Raw genomic sequence first — 15,098 nt, 5'->3', positions numbered from 1 at the left:
TTAACTTCAAATATATTCTTGTTACCCCTTGTCGCCTTGCAGAATGCCCTTTTTAATTCATCAACTATTATCTCTAAAAAAAAATTTCTTTTCACCATTTTATTATTTCTTTATTTCCTGCACCTGTTTCTTACTGCCTTTCCTCCTCCTCTTTTTCCCATATCTTTTCTCATTCCAGTTTATATCCCTCTTTCTTGATATCTTCCTTACCCCCTTTCTGCTGCACCTTTCTACCTTTCCAGATTTCACAGGTATTCCCCTTTTTGATTACCTTCTTAAATCTCAACTTTTTAGCCTTCCTTCTTTCCCCACTTCTTTGTAGTGTTCTTTGTGTTAATTGTCTATTTAATATGTCTTCTCCTTGAGCCGACTCCTCCTCTTCTGAAGTTCTTTCTTTTTGTTCAGTTGCCATTTCCATTTCTTCTAACACAGAACAAAGTGATTTGCCTCTTTACTGTAGTAATTCTATCATATTTTTAAGTTCCATTTTTAATTCCTGAAGAGATATCATCATTACATACTCTTATATTTTATAATCATTAAAGTCCACAAAAAACACTTTTACTTTCCTTCTTTCTTCTTCAAGTTTTCTAAAGTTCTCAATTGTTCTAGCCCAGGGTCTATACCAAAAACATCAATCAATCCCACAGCCAGTCTTTCCTTGCTTTTTTCTTTATTCTGATTCAGCTTTCACTTTCTAAGATTCTTACTTTGTTTCAATATTTCTTTAACATTATATTGACACAAGTTCATTCAGAAACAGGATGTTTTCCCTTTTGAGTTTAAGTTTTTATCCAGACGATGGCACTCTCCATTATACAGTCTTCACCTTTTTCCCCTATTTTATTATTTAGGGTGTTTTGAACCTCAATATTCCAGAGCAATCCAGTTTCCAATTTGTAAATTTTATTATTATCATTTTTTGACAATCTTAAGTCCAGCTTTATTTTATAGCTATTTATAGCCAAAATATTTTAATCCAATTTTATTAAGTCTTTAATTCTGGCTTCTTCCTTTTCCGGTTCGAAGCCCTGCCTAGCTGTCAAAATTAATTTCTTGTTTTTTTTTCCCTATCCCCTTGTATTTCGCTGCTCACTTTTCTTTTCTTAAGAGTTCAATGTTACCTTAATCCTGGGGTACTTTCTGTTTAGTTGTTTCGCCCAATTGTCCCACCTCAGATGTTATCCACCTCTTTCTTCATTCCTGCACAAATCTTAGTCCAGCTGAGTCCTCCTCTTCGGGGTGGCCATTTTGGACTACTGCTTCAGTCATCTTTGGGGGGAAAAAGACCAAGCCCAGTAAGGGAGATGTGGCTCCCCTCAATCTGGCTGGCAGCTTCTCCTTACTCCACCACCTCTCCAAGGCAGCTTCAGCCCCTAATTGCAATGATCAGGGCTCTCCAACGAAAGAGCATGGACCATAACCATGGACATTCGTGATCTATGGTCCGTCAGCGAAGAGGGATCAACCCAGAAGTCTAATTCATTTCCTTTTCCTACTGTCCTGCCAATCACTGGGAGTGTTTAAATACAAAGCTCATGTAGATGTGAGACACATTTTATGTGATTATTTATGAACTGTGGATACTCCACCTATCAAATTTGTTTTTCAAATTGACTTTGTGAATCAGAATGTTCTTTTGGAGTTGTTCACCAAATAAATTGGAAGCAAAGAGGTTTCTTCCTTTAATTTTTTTTCAAACTTCAAGAAAGGAGAACAATTAATCACTATACCATTTTGCCAAAAAAATCTTGTTGTCAACTAAAAAAAAAAAAAAATACTTCTTTGGTCTTTTTAGTTGCCAGCAGAAAGAGAGTGGGGGAAAGTAATGCATTCCTGAAATGCTTCAGATAATTGCTAGGCAGCCCAAAGCTGTTAGTGCGGAAGAATATTAGTGGAGAGCATGATAGATGACTCTTGGCTACGGATGTGTCCCATTGGAGGATATACATCCAGGGATTAGGGGAAGACCAGGGTCAAGGGGGAAATGAATGATGTATTTTAGTGTCGGCTGGCTGTCAGGGCTCAACAAATCTACCCCCCATTCAAATCATAAGTCTCTAGCTGCATCTTTCAGAGTTTTTTTAAAAAATGATTTATTAGGGGGTGGATTTGTTGGAGCCCTGACACTTGTCTGGGTAATAATTTACTTTCAATTTGTTACACTGAAGTCTTTTTAAAATCTCTTTCATCAATGCTTTTTACAAAAGAAAAAAAAAAGAATTGTTCTGAAACCCCCTGCTGAATTGCTGGCCTTGAGATGAACCACTACAATGTCTCCATAAAGGAAAATGGGTGTGTCTTTCATATTTTTTTCCTCCTTGTCTGTCTTTCTTTCTTTTAGTGTATACCAATTAAAGGCCTGGGATTTGTGCTTGGAGCCTACTCATGCATTTGTAAGACTGGATTCTATAATCCCAAAATATTTTCAATGAACATCTTTCACAGTAAGTGCCTTTGCTTGAATCTGCAAGAGAGAACACATTAATAATGTAAGATTCCCTTTTATCCTTGTCAGGGTTATGCACTCGACTCTAACGTTCTGCAACTCAGGGATTATATAATCACTTAAGAAATTTTAGGTCTGTGGTTTGTCATCTGTGATGCTCTCTACAGTCTGTAAAACATATCTACTTTTATGGGTATTTGATTTGTAAAAGCTTTGCTCCTGGGCTGTTACAGTTTTCAGAACCAATATAAGGATAGCAGCTATTTTAAAATGCATATTAGTTGTCTTTTTTGTTAATTTAAGTGTTAGCCTTTCTCCCTTTGAAAGTATGTTGTATCTTAAAATGGCACTTGGTCACCCATCACTTTAAAACTAGTGCATATTGTTAACAATTCAATGAGAATTATATTCTCATGATAGATAATTCTACCACATAAAATGTTGTCCCATTAGCTTGCATCTGTTGGCTTGCAGTGGCACTATTAGTACATCTAGCTCCCAATATCTCTAGGATTAATGTTCCCAAATTCTAGGATAATTTGTCTGTCCCAAAAATGTTTTTTCTTTGTGATTTTTCCTAAGGAATACCAACACTGGCAATTCTTTAGGCAGTAAATCACATACAGAAGCACAAATCTACCGCTATAAGTAATATATGAATTTGTTTACAAGTAAATATGAACACATATATCACAGATGTTAGATGTATAGGACTACCACATCTGGACCACAAACATCCAAATGGCTAATTCTTAGAATTTATCTTGGCTTTCATCTAGTAGTCAATGGATTCTTGTAACCCAATTATTGTAACGTTGTATTAGATGCAGTAACATCTGAAAGCTTGGAGGAAACTTGAGACATCATTTTCCCTCTAGATCTCCTTTCTCCAATTATTGTTGTTCACTAAGTTGTGTCTCCAATTATTGTCGTTCACTAAGTTGTGTCTGACTGTTTCTGACCCCATTGACCAGGCCCCCACTAGTGCTCCTGGGGGCTTGCCCAAATTCAGGGCCATAGCATCAATTATACTATCTAATTGTCTCATCAGCTACTGTTCCCTTCTCCGTTTTTGCCTTCAATCTTTCCCAACATCAAATCTTCTCCAATGACCTTCCTTCAATCAGCTAATTTAATATATTCCTGAGAATGTTCAGTATAGAACAGAGGTCTCCAAATTTGGCAACTTTGAGATTTATGGACTTCAATTCCAAGAATTTCCCAACCAGCATGGCTGACTGAGGAATTCTGGTAGCTGAAGTCCACAAGTCTTAAAGTTGCCAAGTTTGGAGATCTCTGGTATAGAAGTTTCACTCTCTCTGACAATCAACAGGATATAATGACCAATAAAACTAGCATGTGAGTGCAGAGAAGAATATAAGTATTGACAGGGAAGAAAGCAGAAATTATTTCTTGGTTCTAGTTAATCCATCTAGCCTTACAAATGGAAGTGCCAAGCAATACTTCTAATAATAGGGTAGAATAATTACAGAAAAAAAATAGTAAACAAATGAAATTAGAAATGAGTTGGCAATATGTACATAAACCTAGAATTTAAAAAGTATTTATATGGCAAATTCAAACCAGATTAAGCTTATTTTACACTTGTTTCTTTCTAAAATTACTAAAATTAGCATTTATGGTGATAATTAATAAAAATCTAAAGCCAATACTATGCATAGCCACTTGCAAGAACATTGCACAGAATTTACATAGATCGTTGCTTCAAAGAAACTTGATTTTTTTAAAAAAATTAGGCTCTCAGCCTGCCAAACTGAATATATGTATCTTTTCAAAACCAAAGGGTAAGATAGCTCATATCAAGTGTCAAATTTTGAAAGAAAAAGCCACAGGTTTAAAGTCAGTAATGTACCCTGTCACCTCTCTTGCTACATAAAACAAGACTACTAACTCTAAATGTCTAAGCACTGATATAATTGAAATGAATGCACATTGAGCATTGTATAGTACGGCAACATTCAGTCATGACCCGAAGAGCTATTTTGCGAAGCTTGAGAAAAAAGACAAATGGATTTGGACAGAATAAAAACAGTACAAATCTTACGGGGGGGAAACTTCCTTGTCAAGAGAGAAGAAAACATGGTGGAGCCAAATAAGGTTGGATGTAGGGAAATATTGAGATGAGCAATACAATTTGATTTATAATTATTTAGAACTTTTCCCCCCGTTAATTTTCAAGGGGGATTTAGCAAACATTTAGGACAGGAGTGAATCATGCTTATTTGCTAATTGGGCAGCATTTCTTAATTACAGCTTTAACTCAGTCCCCAGGTGATTTAGTTGAGAAAGTGGGTTAGATGTGCTGTTTTCTAAAAACATGCATTCTACATTCCTACTTTAGTTCAGAAAGCTATCTGTGCCAAGCTCAAAAAGCAGAATTTGCTTTTGCAACCTCCAGTGCTCTGTGAAATTTCCTTAGCACATTAGTTTGAAAAAAGATTGTTTATCTAACAGCCAGCTCTGCAAACCCAGCAAGGAATCTGAAAGTCAAGCTGTGTTCTTGCTTGCTCACCATCATTAATAATCAAGAGTTTGCCGGCCAAATGCCTCTACCACTTAAAATTTTGCCATCCTTCTGCTTTCTGTAAGGCTGCACAGTTGTAGGTCGAGGCAGAATTGGGAAGTAAAATGGGCTTCCGAGATGGCAGGGCAGATGGAATTGTGTTTGCAGTTCTGTTTCTCAGATCATGCCAAAAAATTAGACAAGTTGTTAATTTTTTGAATCTGCCTCCAAAGGCTCAGAAAGCAAACTAGTCCCAACTGGAAATAGTGGGAAACTGCCCCAATTCAGAAACCTCTCAGAGAAAACCTTGGAGCAAATGGCTTTACATACACTTTAAATGGCATTTAAAAATTTAGCAGATAGATCTCAAAATCAGCTATTCTTACATGGCAAGGAACCAGAATGAAAAGCAGGTAATCTGGATCATGGCCAAATATTTGGAGATTAGATTTATAAGCCAATGACTAACAAGTTCCAGGCTGAAAATTAACCAAATTAACATGTGCATGTTATTCAGAAGTCATGATCTTATGCCTTCATTAGTAGATCATGTCTGTGGATGTATTGGTTGTCTTGTTGAGTTTGACCATCCTGTATGTAATCTGTTGCCTTCCAGTTTCATTTTTGTAGTCTCAAGAAACCTCTTCATCTGCATTTACTATCTCATTAAAAACCAAAGGCTCTCCAAATCTATAAAAGCAATAAGAACTCTTCAATTCACCCATGTGCATCACATGGGTTTTTGCATCATCGCTCACCTAACAAAGCCCTAATTTCCTCCAATCCTGAAATTGCCTTACTCATTGGGAGCTTATTTTACACATTAAGCCAATGACTTCCCAAGATTTAAATCAAGTCCAGATGTGCTGTATATCCACAAACATGATTATATCTGCAATATCATTGCATGCAACATAATGTTATGTTCAAATGGGATGAGTTTTTAAAAAAATCATAACTACATTGTTTGAGAGCAAGAGGCAGTGGATAGCTCTTATCCCTTCACTGTTGTAAAACCTTTCCTATGTGAAAAATTGGTCCATACATTTTCTTCTTTTTCCATTCTCTTCCCTTCTCTTTTTCCTTTTTTGGATTATATATGTGTGTTTAGTGGATGGCAGAAGGAAAAGTAATGTCTGTCTCCCTTCCTTATACTTCCAGCAAAAAGGAAGCCTTGTTTGAAGAGTACCTAAGAAAACTGTCCCCTCTTCACTGGCCTTGAACCATTGGCACTTTAGTAGAAAGTTATTTCTCTCACATGTATACACAGATTTTGCTACACTACCTTTCAGTATGTCTCTTTTTGTTGACAAAATAATACATTACTACAGTATTTCTCAATTTCAACAACTTGAGGACTTCAATTCCAGAATTCCCAGAATGTCTCATCTGGTGTTGACTAGGGAATTCTGGGAGTTGAAATCCCCATTTCTTAAAGTTGCTGAGTTTGAAAATCATTGTAAAAGATCAATTGTAATAAATTTAGAAGCCAAATTCTTGCAGAGGTCTTTTGGAAATTAGGCCAAAGGGTGCATAAAATTACATGGAAGACTGCAGGCTGACCTATTGTTGACTATTGTTAGACTTGTTTCCTCTTAATTTGGGAGGTTAGAAACTATGAAAACTTCTTAAAACATTAAAATGATTAAGAAATTATTTAGTTGGGTTATTAAACTCTAAGACATTTTGATCAAAATAAATACACATAAAACTTTTTTCTGAATCAACTGTATCTCTAAAAAATAAATGAATATGTAAGAACTGATCTGTAAGACATGGTCTCCCCAAATGAGAAATAATTTACACAAGGACTTTTCACTTTAGTTAAGAGATCATTGAGAAAGTTTCCTTCCAATCTTTCTAAAATATGCAAATAATTCTTCTTTCCCACATCATTCTTCATTTAAAAAAAATCCCTTGCAAGTAAAAAATTTTCAGATATTTCTGTGTGCAGTTTTCTATACATTCATTGCAATAGATATTCTTTAAAATGCTCTTTTGTCATGAAAGTTGCATTTGGCATGTCATTTAGGGTGACATCTGTATTATAAAATTTAATTCTAATAAACAATTATATTATTTGTAAACAAACAAATATTAAACTAAAGAATATCTGGGTAATGGCTGGTTTTGTAACAGATGACTAAAAAAAAAATCAAGGAGGCATTCACTGATGGTGGTTGAATCTATTGGTATCTATTTTCACAACTGAACTGAAACTTATCAGATTGAGAAGCAGCACTTAAAATTTGTCTTGCTAGTTTATATCACAACAGTTTGCTCATGTGGAAGAGTTCCTGAAATATAATGTTTTACATTATCATCTATCTACATTATATGTGGTCAAAGTGAATTAATAATCAAGAAAGGTAGCTCTGCTAGCTGGTTTTCAAACTATAATATATGGTGTATATTTCAAGCTGCATCTATGTAATCGTGAAGTTATATTTATAAACATCTGCTGATCTTTTTAACTTTAAGAAAAGTATAAAGTAGTGCACTTAAAAATGTGAGTCAAGCCAATTTCTACAGCACTCTGAACTACAACTTCAAGTGATGAGTTACATATGTATGTAAGCTGTGACCAATCAAATCAGATGATCCCCAAATAAAGTTTATTTTAACAGACACCCTTTACAAAGATAGCTGGTGTTCTTCAAGTCTGTAGTACTCACATATAGTCAAATTATTCAGACTCAGCTAAACAATTTAAATAAAGAACTTTGACAGATAATGTAAAATTAAAATTGAGCATACATTCATGAAGAAAGTAAGGGGAAGCTAACGGACCATGTCAAGTAATGTTATTAAGCAACTACTGATTTTTTAAAATCCTGTACATTATGAATGGAAAGAATATGAGATTATCTCAAGCCAATAGTCTAGTTAGATAATTTGGTTTATAGATGTTAGGTCAGTACTTATTTCAGCACTGATGTAGAAGAAGTACTTTGAGCACAGGACCATGTGTCCTGTGTCATTAAACTAATTTTCTATTCTCTGAGTGAGACTCCCGAAAAGACACACTTATTTGAATGAGCATTTTCAGCAACTACATCTTTAATGCAACTGATTAAAGCAGCTGTATTTTTTTCAAGATTACATGAAAACCTGAATAAATGGAACTGCTTTAAAGAAGCTGCTGTCTATTCCAAAGTAATTATTTCAATTATTTTTCCATTAAAAATTTCCACATTAAAATTTCTCACCCCCCTGCTGCCTTTCTTCTCCATTTAAATAACCCCTGGACTTATGGCCCAAAAATGTAGCTTGCACAAGGAGGAAACTTGGATAATGATTTCTGATCTGAAGAGGTTACGTGCATTTTTCAAATAATCTCTATAGTTATGGTCCATCAAATGCAAGAGTAGAAGCTGCTCACCAAGGCAGCCAGAATAACCTTTTGTTTTTCTAATACTTGAATGTATACTCTTATCTTTTCTCTTCCATATCTGATACTTTTAGGGAAGGATGCTGACAGCCATTTTTCTAGAAGTGAGATGGCTGAGGATTTGTACACCTGCTTGCCCTGCAGGGAAGGATGTTCTGACTGTACAGATGATACTCCCTGCTATGCACAGGAGGACCACTATTTGCGACTTGCTATCATCTCCTTCCAAACTCTCTGTATGTTGTTGGACTTCATAAGCATGCTGGTGGTCTACCGTTTTCGCAAGGCAAAGGTAATTTTTTAAAAAAATCATCCTTCTCATTTTGTTTGTCATAAATAGCTTTATCAGGGAATTCTCTGTGACTTAATAAGTAAGACTTATTTATTATTTACTTAATAAGTAAGGCTGTATCAAATGGGCTATAGAGAGGGATCCTTTAGACAGATCAGGCATAGATCTGCTTCAAGGTATTTTAATACTTCAGATGTTCCTGCTGTAGAATGTCAGACCATTTACGCCTGCATTGATCCTTGATTGTTTACACAGACACAGCAGTAGGGTGTAAAGAAATTCTAGCCCTCACTATGATGGCTGAGCAATATAGTACAGAGTGTAGAGAGACATTTCCTAAGAGAAAGTATTGCATTCTCACTAGGCAGATGCAAGGCTGAGCTCAAAATGTAGCAATCAGTTCTCTGGCTGAACATCCAGTTCCTCTGTGCAATTTTTATTCTATGTTGAATGATGTTGGGTTGGTCCACACAGAATTTAGGTATCATTTTGAATTCCCAGCTCTTATTTCCAGCAGGAAAAACTGGGATGCTGTTGAAAGATCTTGTTGGAACATTTCACTTTTACATTGGTTTTGCTTAACTATTATAATTGGGACCTGCAGCTCCATCCTTAATGACATGGTCCTTAAGCAAGACACTGTGAGACTGTGATGGACTTATGATCTCACTTCCACTGTATTTGTTAAATAAGACATCACATGACCATTACTTGTGATTTTACTGTTAACGTCTTCATTAACTGTTTGTTAGAAGCTATATGTGAAGCACACAAATGTTGCTGTGGTTATAAATGCAATAGCTGTCAAGACTCAGTCATTTCCTCATTGTTGGAAGAAGGAGAAGGAGAAGGAGAAGGAGAAGGAGAAGGAGAAGGAGAAGGAGAAGAAGAAGAAGAAGAAGAAGAAGAAGAAGAAGAAGAAGAAGAAGAAGAAGAAGAAGAAGAAGAAGAAGAAGAAGAAGAAGAAGAAGAAGAAGAAGAAGAAGAAGAAGAAGAAGAAGAAGGAGAAGAAGAAGAAGAAGAAGAAGAAGAAAATTCTTTCCTTAGAATAGTGCAATGGTATTTTAGTACTACCGGTAGAAATAAAGGCAAAGTTACTTTTCATAAAGTCATTTTTTCAGCATCATTGTAATTTCAAATGATTGCTAAATGGGGCAGGTGTTAAGTGAGGACTATCTGTTTGATAGCAAACCATGTTACCTAATCTTGCTAACAAATAGCTTGGCAATTATTTTATAGCTGGGGGTAGGAAAATGAAAGTATTGATTTCATTGACATTGTTAGCATGTGTCCCATGGGACTTCATTTGTCCCACTGCATGGAGAAAGGAAGAATTTAAAATTGAATCAGGAAGTAGGCACAAACTGCAGACAGAACTGAGTCAGGACTGAGATACTGGAAATTTGGTCAAAAGGGAAATAAGAACCAAATAAAAAGATAGTATTCAGAAGCAGTTGTTAGGAGTATATTTATTTATTTATTTTATTTATTTATTTTATTTATTTGTCAATTGTTTACGAGATAATAAGTAAAAGTGTATACATAATTATGAATACATGAAATGAGTACATATAAGAAAAATAAAAGAAAAATAAAAGAAACAATAGGACAGGGACAGTAGGCACGTTGGTGCGCTTTATGCACGCCCCTACAGACCTCTTAGGAAAGGGGTGAGGTCAATAGTAGACAGTCTAAGGTTAAAGTTTTTGGGGTTTGGGGAAGAAACTACAGAGTCGGGTAGAGTATTCCAGACATTGACCACTCTGCTGCTGAAGTCGTATTTCCTGCAATCAAGCTTGCTGCGGTTAACCTTGAGTTTGTATCTGTTGTGTGCTCTTGTGTTGTTATGGTTGAAGCTGAAGTATTCATTGACAGGTAGGACATTGCAATGTATGATTTTATATACCATGCTTAAATCAGACCGAAGACGGCGTAATTCAAGGTTTTCTAGTTCTAGAATTTCAAGTCTGGTGGCATAAGGTATTCTACAAGGAGTAGAGGAGTGGAGAACTCTTCTTGTGAAATATTTCTGGACTTTCTCAATTGTGCTAATATCAGATACGTAATGTGGGTTTCAGACTGATGAGCTGTATTCGAGTATTGGTCTGGCAAATGTTTTGTATGCTCTAGTTAGTAGTGTGATATTACCAGAGAAAAGCTATGTAAGATTAGGTTAACAACTCTTAATGCCTTTTGGCTATGTAGTTGCAGTGGGCACTAGCACTTAGATCATTAGAGGTGAGTATTCCAAGGTCCTTTACAGAGCTTGGATCATCAACAAGATCTTGACTATTCAGCTTGTATTTTATTTTCGGATTTTTTTTGCCAATATGTAAGACAGAGCATTTATTTGTTGAGATTTGAAGTTGCCATTTGTTTGACCATTCTGATACATAGTCAAGATCTTTTGAAGGGTAGCAGTATTGTCTGTGGTATTGAACAGCTTTACATCATCAGCGAAAAGAACGCAGTTGCTCTTAATATGATCACAGAGGTCATTTATGTAGAGTATGAAGAGAGTTGGTCCTAGAACACTGCCTTGGGGGACACCACTATTGACAGGTACAGAATTTGATAGGACACTCCCAATTTTGACCATTTGTTGTCTGTTTGACAGGAATGCTTCTATCCAGTTATGTAGTTGTCCAGAGATACCATAGGATTTTATTTTTAGTAGTAGTTTGTCATGTACCACTGAATCAAAGGCTTTACAGAAGTCTATGTAGATTGCATCTATTGTTTTGTCCTGATCAAGTTGTGTAGTCCATATGTTTTTGCAGTGTAAGAGTTGCAGATTACAGGATAGTTTTTTTCTGAAACCAAATTGTTGATTGGAGAGTAGGTTGTTTGTCTCTAAGTGGAGGATGATGGATTGGTTAATAATTGATTCCATGACTTTACAGGTGACGCAGCATAAGGAGATTGGTCTGTAATTTTCAACTAGGCAAGGGTCTCCCTTTTTGAAGATGGGGATGACTGTGGCTTGTGACCATAGGTTAGGCAAGGAACTGGTCCTGAAAGATTTTTCAAAGATTATGCTTAGAGGTTTGGCTATGGCAGTGGATAACTTTTTTAAGAAATAGGCACATATTCCATCCGGTCCAATAGATAGGGATGGTTTTAGATTGCGTAGTGCTTTTTCAACATTGTCTTCTGTAAAATCGATATGTATTAGATCACTGTAGTTATCTGTGGTTCTGCTAGGAAATGCTGGGCATGATCCATTGCTGTTTACAAATACTGAGCCAAAAATGTGTTAAAGATGTTGGCTTTAATGGTGTCGTCGTTGCAGTCTTTACCATTAGGTCCTATCAGGGGTGGGATAGACCTTGAATCTTTTAGTTTGTTGTTTACAAAATTGTAAAAAGCATTGGTGGAATTGGTGCTTAGAAGGTTTTCCTCTTGTTTAATGTGATAATTGGTGCATTCGGTCTTTATTTGGTGGCATAAATTTTTGTATCGGCTTTTGAAATTGGCAACGTGACCAGATTTGTTTTTCCGCCAGAGTGATCTCTTTTGGATTGAAGTTTCCTTATTGTTATGGGCAATCTGTTTTTGTGTTTTGTTTTGGGAGTAGTTGTTGGTACATATAGTTTGATGACTCTTTTGACTTCAAGTAAAAATATGTTGTAATGGTCTTCAACAGTATTGCATCCAGTGAATAGAGATTGCCAATCAAGGGATGAGAGATCGTTGTTTATAAGATCATAGTTGCCTTTTTGAAATTATAATTGGGGATCACATCATTGTGGTGGTTTTTGTGTGGACGTATGTTGAGACAAAAGTCAATCATATTGTGGTCACTGCTGGAAAAAGGGTTCTTTAGTTTGTATTCCATAAATTAAATTCAAACTATTGCAGAAGATGAGATCGAGGCAGTTGTTTAGTCTAGTGTTGTTGGATACTAGTTGTTCCAGTCCCAGATTTGTAACAGCATTGTAAAAGGTTGCATGTATGGTTTCAGTTGTACATTCATTTAGGGTCCAGTCAATATGAGGCAGATTGAAATCACCAAGAAAGATAAAGGGTATGGGCAGGATGCTGCCCATGTTAGTAGTGTATTTAGCTTGTTTACATGTTCGATGTCATAATCAGGTGCTCTGTAACATAGTAAGAATTGAATTGTGATATTTAAGGATAGTTCACAGATAATGGTCTCAGGAAGAGCAAGCTCCTGGGTAACTTGGATATTTTTTAGATGTAAGGACTTTTTGTAGAAGATAGCAACACCACCTCCTCTACAAATTTCACGATCTGATCAGTAAACATGATAGTCTCTTACTGTGGTAATGGAGTCGGGGAGAGATGCATTGAGCCATGTTTCACAGACAAATATAATGTCGAATTTAGCCATATTTAGTAGGAGGAAAAATTCAGGTATTTTATTTACAAGGCTTCTTGCATTGAGTAGCTTGCATTTAAGGCCAGCAGTAGTTGGAATTGAGGTAGTTAGGGGCGTGCGTGCCTAGTCTTGGGTGATGGTGGACTGGTTGAGGTAGGGTTGTGGTTGAAGGTTAAAGCTGAGTTGCGGGATGTGTGACTTACTTTTGATACAGTCAGCATGGTAGTCAATGTACAGGTCCTTCTCTCCATTGTCGAGACGTTTTTTGAGTTCAGTGCGGAGTACACGGGAGCGGGCACGTTGCTGTATGGTTAGGTCAGGGCGACAACGGAGGTTCTTATGGTTGGTGTTGGTTTTGGCAAGTGAATTTATAGTGTAAAATGAATTTGCGTTTGCTTGATTCATTTTTGCAAATGACCCTGCAGAAGCGTGGGGTCACAGAGCCGTCACTGTTTTTGAGCTCTCGGCCAATGCGGGAAATGTCAAGTATTTCATCAGGGGAGATGGTTGATGCTTGATAATCACTGATGATGTTTCGGACAGTTGTGATGTCATCATTATCATTGATGCCCTCTAGACCAAATAAGATGGTGTTTGGACATTTCCGTTCATGCTCAACAGCCTCTCTGATGAGGATTGGGATATCAATATTTGTCTGGGTTATGTTTTTTTGTGGATTGGGTTGTGGATTGGGTTGTGGTTGTTGAGTAGAGATGTGGTTTGTAGCTATTGGATGTTCAGGTTTTTGCGTTGTGTCTTTTTTTTCGAGGTTGACTTACTCTATAGTTGTCGGTATATAATTATATTCATGTTTCTCTGTGGTTCCTGATGGTATTTGTTATCTTTTATTCCCTTTTTATTATTTTATGTCATTGACCAAATAAATAAATAAATGGAAATGTCCATGCAGTCATTAGGAAGAGGCTTCATCTTTATACATGAATAAATGTTTATAATATACAATAGTGGTGAATATCTGTAGTTTGGGTGTACAGTGAGGGTTTGTTCTCTGACTTGTAGGCTGGTTCTGAAGTCTTTGTTACCAGGCTAAGTAACATCTTGGAATGTTAGTGGAATTTAGAGAGGTCAGTGCCAGTGTTCTTCTGTTTATCCTTAATCTCTACTCACACCAACACCACACAACACCAGTTCAATTGGAGCAACACAAAAATTATCAGTCACACTATGACCTGTGAAGCTTGTGAGTTCATTGAAGCCTGGCACTCCACAAGCAATTCCATCAATAGGCATATCAGCCTACAACCAGCCTATGAACCCCTCAGAATCCAAATCAATTGTACAGCCAACCAGAGACAGCACTGACCCTCGGTCAACCCATGCAACCCCCCCCGCCCTCCACTAGCAGTTCACCTCCCAATGATCCTGACCTGATGTAATCTCCTTATCACAAGATCTACCATAAGACTCATAGCTGACTCACAGCTGACTCATTCACAAGACCCTCACTTGACACATGCACACCTGAAACCTTTATAAACAGAAGAACCGTGACACTGACATCCCCTAAACTCCACTGAAGATGTTACTTAGCTTGGTAACAAAGCATTTGGAAAACACCCTGCAAGTTCAAACCCTCAACATACAGTACATTCTCACATAATACTGTGTCACAAGCTTCACTCCAAATGACAATTTGCTGGTGTCTAGGGTAAGTGTGTGCGTATGTGTGATTGCACCAGACTGAATGAACTGGCCTTTAAAATAATTTCCAAGTTTATTCAATACAACCAGCAAAATCAAATGCACATTAAATACTTGAATCCAACTGCTAAAATTAATAGCTGCAATCACCTCTTACTATAAATAGACAGTCATTTCTATTTAGCCTTCCGAAGCAATAATTGCACAATCAACTGAATCTATCAGATTCTGTACTGGATGACTTCCTGTCAATTTCCTCAATTAAGAGCCTGGCAGGAAACCTTATGGCTGGCTTGAACAATTTTGCTGCCTCCTTCTCTGCTCCCATCCCTTTATGGCAGATCTTTGGTATTTGACAAGTGCTTGCTACAATTGTGATATGTAGCAGAACTGGTTGCTGACATAATTCCATTCCCCCCAAAAGCATCTGTTTAATAC

At 36.7% G+C, this 15,098-nt stretch overlaps 1 protein-coding gene across 2 annotated transcripts in view; it reads left to right on the top strand.

Moving 5' to 3' along the window:
• Nucleotides 1-15,098, top strand: part of GPR158 (G protein-coupled receptor 158) — a 144,693-nt gene that overhangs the window by 76,634 nt on the left and 52,961 nt on the right. For both annotated transcript variants that reach the window (XM_087918176.1, XM_026710080.2), the window contains exons 3-4: nucleotides 2,345-2,447; nucleotides 8,439-8,656. In XM_087918176.1, the coding sequence (XP_087774302.1) occupies nucleotides 2,345-2,447; nucleotides 8,439-8,656 (321 nt within the window). The remainder of the gene's footprint in view (nucleotides 1-2,344; nucleotides 2,448-8,438; nucleotides 8,657-15,098) is intronic.

The sequence above is a fragment of the Pseudonaja textilis genome, chromosome Z, assembly GCF_049901715.1.
Source record: "Pseudonaja textilis isolate UNSWEBS1 chromosome Z, rPseTex1.2, whole genome shotgun sequence".
NCBI lineage: Eukaryota > Metazoa > Chordata > Lepidosauria > Squamata > Elapidae > Pseudonaja > Pseudonaja textilis.
The sequence above is the reverse complement of the archived record's forward strand: the minus strand, read 5'-3'. Positions and strand labels throughout refer to the sequence as shown.